Below are 3995 nucleotides of genomic sequence, written 5' to 3'. Positions count from 1 at the left end.
TGGGTTCGAGACCCGCCTGGGGAGCTTGGCGAGACCTCATCTCTACAATAAGTCAAAATCAGCCGGGTGTGGTGGCGCGCACCTGTAGTTCCAGCTACTTGGAAGGCTGAGGCGGAAGGATCGCCGGAGGCCCCAGCAGGTCGAGACTGCGGTGGCCAAGAGCGGCCACTGCACTCCAGTCTGGGCGACAGAGTGAGACTCCAACTCAAAAAAAAAAAAAAAGAAAAGAAAAGAAGCCGAGCACAGTGGCTCCCACCTGTCATCCCAGCACTTTGAGAGGTGGTGGCAAAAGGATTGCTTGAGCCCAGGGGATCGAGACTAGCCTGGGCAACTTGGTGAGAACTTGTCTCTACAATAAGTCAAAAATTAGCCAGGTGTGGTAGCGCACACCTGTAGTTCCAACTACTTGGAAGGCTGAAATGGAAGGATCACCTGAGCCCGGCAGGTCGAGGCTGCAGTGTTTGTGACAACAGCCTGGGTGACAGAGTGAGACTCCGACTCAAAAAAAATAAAAAATAATTTTAAGAAAATTAAGCCAGGCTCGGTGGCTCAGCCTGTAATCGCGTGCCTTGGGAGGCTGAGGTGAGTGAATTGCCTGAGCCTGCAGGTTCGAGACCCGCCTGGGCAACTTGGCGAGACTTCATCTCTACAATAAATAAAAAAATCAACCGGGCGTGGTAGCGCGTACCTGTAATTCTGGCTACTTGGAAGCCTGAGGTGGAAGGATCGCCGGAGCCCAGCGGGTCAAGGCTGCGGTGGCCGGGAGTGGCCACTGCACTCCAGTCTGGGCGACAGAGTGAGACTCCAACTCAAAAAAAAAAAGAAGAAAATTAAAAGGAGAGAAGCTTATGGCAGGAGCAAGAGTGGTCCCAGGGAGGTGTGAGCAGTAACCCTGGAGGAGATTCCAGTATGGAGATGGCCATTAAAGAACCCTCAGGATCCTGAAGTCTCTGAGAACTCACGTGCAGAAAAAGGTAGCATGTGGAATTCTCCATGGAAACTGTACAACAGAACAAAAGGACATGAACATATTATTATTTGGGCATTTCAAAGAAACAGCTCTTGAAGCACTCAAAATTGAAGCCTATACATCAATAAGCTCTGTCTATGTGGAACTTCTAATCTTTTATTTATTCATTCATTTTTTTTTTCTTATTGTAGAGAATATTTTTGTAAGATTGTAGCTTTATTACTTCATGCATGGTAAATATTAACCAAGATATGAATGTATACTAGCAACGCAAAACGGTTTATTTTTCTTTTTTCTTTTCGAGTTATAGTTGCCCAGGCTGTAGGGCAGCTGCAGGATCACAGCTACCTCAGCCTCAGTCTTCTGAGCTCAGGGGATCCTTCTGCCTCAGCCTTCCAAGTAGCTAGAACTACAAGTACATGCCATCGCACCTGGCTGTTTTTTTTTTTTTTTTTTTGAGTCAGAGTCTTACTCTGTGACCCAAGCTGGAGTGCAGTGGCACACTCACGGCCACCCCAGCGTGACCTGCTGGGCTCAGGCTATCCTTCCGCCTCAACCTTCCAAGTAGCCAGAGCTACAGGCGTGCACTACGACACCTGGTTAATTTTTTGAAATATTGTTGTGACGAAGTCTCACCAAGTTGCCCAGGCTGGTCTCCAACCCCTCAGTTCAGGCAGTCTCCCATCTGCCTCCCAAAATGCTAGGATTACAGGCTTGAGCCACAACGCCCGACCCGACAGTTGGCTAATTTTTTATTATGTATGTATGTATGTATGTATTTACTTTGTGTTGGAGTTTCATTCTTTGTTGTACAGGCTGGAGGGCAGTGGCACGCTCATGGCCACCTCAGCCTTGACCTGCTGGGCTCCAGCAATCCTTCCGCCTCAGCGTTCCAAGTAGCTGGAGCTATAGACACATGCCACCATGCCCGGCTAGTTTGATTTATAGCAGAGATGAAGTCTCACCAAGTTGCCTGGTCTCGAACCCCTGGACTCAGGCAATCCTCTTCCCTCGGCCTCTGAAAGTTCTGGGATTACAGGCTGAGCCACCATGCCCAGCCTATTTACTTACTTATTACTTGTTGTAGAGACAAGATCTCACCAAGTTGCCCAGGCTGGTCTCATACCCCTGGGCTCAGGCAATCCTCTTGCCTCCACCTCCGAAAATACTGGTATTACAAGTATGAGACACCACGCCTGGTCAAAGCTTTGTTTTTCTAATTTCTGGCTGTATTAAGTCTGCAGAAAGAACAGTTGGACACTCCTTATCAGGCCCTTTCCTTGTTCCAAGCAAAACCATAGCAGCTAAGGTTCTACCTCAAGACACACCATGTGGAATTCTCCATGGAAACTGTACAATAGAACAAAAGGACATGAGCATATTATTATTTGGGCATTCCAAAGAAAGAGACAGCTCTTGGAGCACTCAAAATTGAAGCCTGTATGTCAATAAGTTCTGCCTATGTGGAGCTTCTAATCTTTTATTTATTTATTTATTTATTTATTTTGAGTTGGAGTCTCACTTTGTCACCCAGACTGGAGTGCAGTGGCAAGTTCCCAGCCACCGCAGCCTCAACCTGCTGGGCTCCGGCGATCCTTCCGCCTCAGTCTTCCAAGTAGCCGGAACTACAGGCGCGCGCTACCACGTCCAGCTAGTTTTTGATTTGTTGTAGAGACAAGGTCTCGCCAAGTTGCCCGGGCGGGTCTCGAACCTACGGGCTCAGGCAGTCCTCTCGCCTTGGCCTCCCAAAGTGCTGGGATTACAGGCTGAGCCACCGAACCCGGCCAGCTTGTAATCTTTTTTTTTTTTTTTAACTGGTACCAGTCATCTTTTATTAAGGTGTTCTCATTAGGGTATGAAAGGATTCAGCAATGGTCAAGTTCCTCATGGAGGGGCGCTGGGCCAAGGAGGTCATGGTCAGGAGAGCAGAGTGCACCCTCCTCAGTGGTACTTGCGTAGCTGCTCATGTTTAAGCTCCTTGTAAGAAAGGCAGTAGCTGAAAAGTACATAAGCCGCCAGCACCATAGAAACCCCGGAGATGTTCCCTTTCTTCACGTTGATGTACTTGTTGTAGTAGCGGTGGTACCCTCTTTGAAATGCTCCAAGTATGCCATTAGGGGTGAAATCCCGCATCAATATCCAGCTTGGAAGCTCCCCTACTTTGACATCCATGAGTTTCTTCTCCTTCACTGGTACGACCGAGGCCATCTTAGAGTCCTGGTCAGCTTGTAATCTTTTAAACGTCACTTATAAACATTAAGAGACAGTCAATGATCACCAGTGGTTTAAGAAATGACTCAAACTCAGAGACAAAAAAAAATGAATGTGTGATGAGGGAGAAGGAAAGGCAAATGAACTGGAAATGGAAAGCAAAGAAGGAAATTTAAGGTCAGGCAGGCAGGGTTAATCCTAGTGCTTTGGGAGGCTGAGGTGGGAGGATCACTTGAGTCCAGGAGTTTGACACCAACCTGGGCAACATAGCAAGCCTCCATCTCTACAAAGTATTTGTTTACTTATTTATATATTTTTTGAGTAGGAGTTTCACTCTCTCGTCCAGGCTGGAGTGCAGTGGCATGCTTATAGCTACCGCAGCCTCGACCCGCTGGACTCAGACGATTATTCCACTTCTGCCTTCCAAGTATCTGTACAGGCATGCGCCACCACACCCAGCTAATTTTTTTTTTTTTTTTTTTGAGTTGGAGTCTCACTCTGTCTCCCAGACTGGAGTGCAGTGGCCGCTCCCAGCCACCGCAGCCTCGACCTGCCGGACTCTGGCGATCCTTCCGCCTCAGCCTTCCGAGTAGCTGGAACTACAGGCGCGTGCTACCACGCCCGGCTAATTTTGATTTATTGTAGAGATGAGGTCTCGCCAAGTTGCCCAGGCGGGTCTTGAACCCGCGGTCTCAGGCAATCCATTCACCTCAGCCTCCCAAAGGCGCGGGATTACAGGCTGAGCCACCGAGCCCGGCTTAATTTTTTGATTTATTGTAGAGACAAATTCTCGCCAGATTGCCTGGGCTACTCT

At 48.4% G+C, this 3995-nt stretch overlaps 1 protein-coding gene across 2 annotated transcripts; it reads right to left on the bottom strand.

Moving 5' to 3' along the window:
* Positions 1-2783: 2783 nt before the first annotated feature.
* On the bottom strand, positions 2784-3178 carry LOC103268075 (ATP synthase subunit f, mitochondrial-like). Of its 2 annotated transcripts, XM_008065653.1 has the most exons (2): positions 3058-3178; positions 2784-2940 (listed from the first exon to the last, which is right to left on the bottom strand). In XM_008065653.1, exons 1-2 carry the CDS (start codon positions 3176-3178, stop codon positions 2912-2914), a joined length of 150 nt encoding a protein of 49 aa, XP_008063844.1. In that variant the 3' UTR covers positions 2784-2911. The 2 variants fall into 2 exon arrangements, with proteins under 2 accessions (XP_008063844.1, XP_008063838.1); XM_008065647.1 differs by having other exon boundaries at positions 2784-3178.
* Between the last annotated feature and the right edge of the window lie 817 nt (positions 3179-3995).

Source organism: Carlito syrichta, unplaced genomic scaffold (assembly GCF_000164805.1).
Source record: "Carlito syrichta isolate Samal-C Ts95f unplaced genomic scaffold, Tarsius_syrichta-2.0.1 Scaffold103511, whole genome shotgun sequence".
NCBI classification, from domain to species: domain Eukaryota; kingdom Metazoa; phylum Chordata; class Mammalia; order Primates; family Tarsiidae; genus Carlito; species Carlito syrichta.
Note: the sequence above shows the minus strand (reverse complement) of the source record. Positions and strands in the feature narration are given on the sequence as shown.

Excerpts from the sequence above, each read along its gene's own strand:
- LOC103268075 (XM_008065647.1), bottom strand. The coding sequence starts at position 3,178 with ATGGCCTCGGTCGTACCAGTGAAGGAGAAGAAACTCATGGATGTCAAA.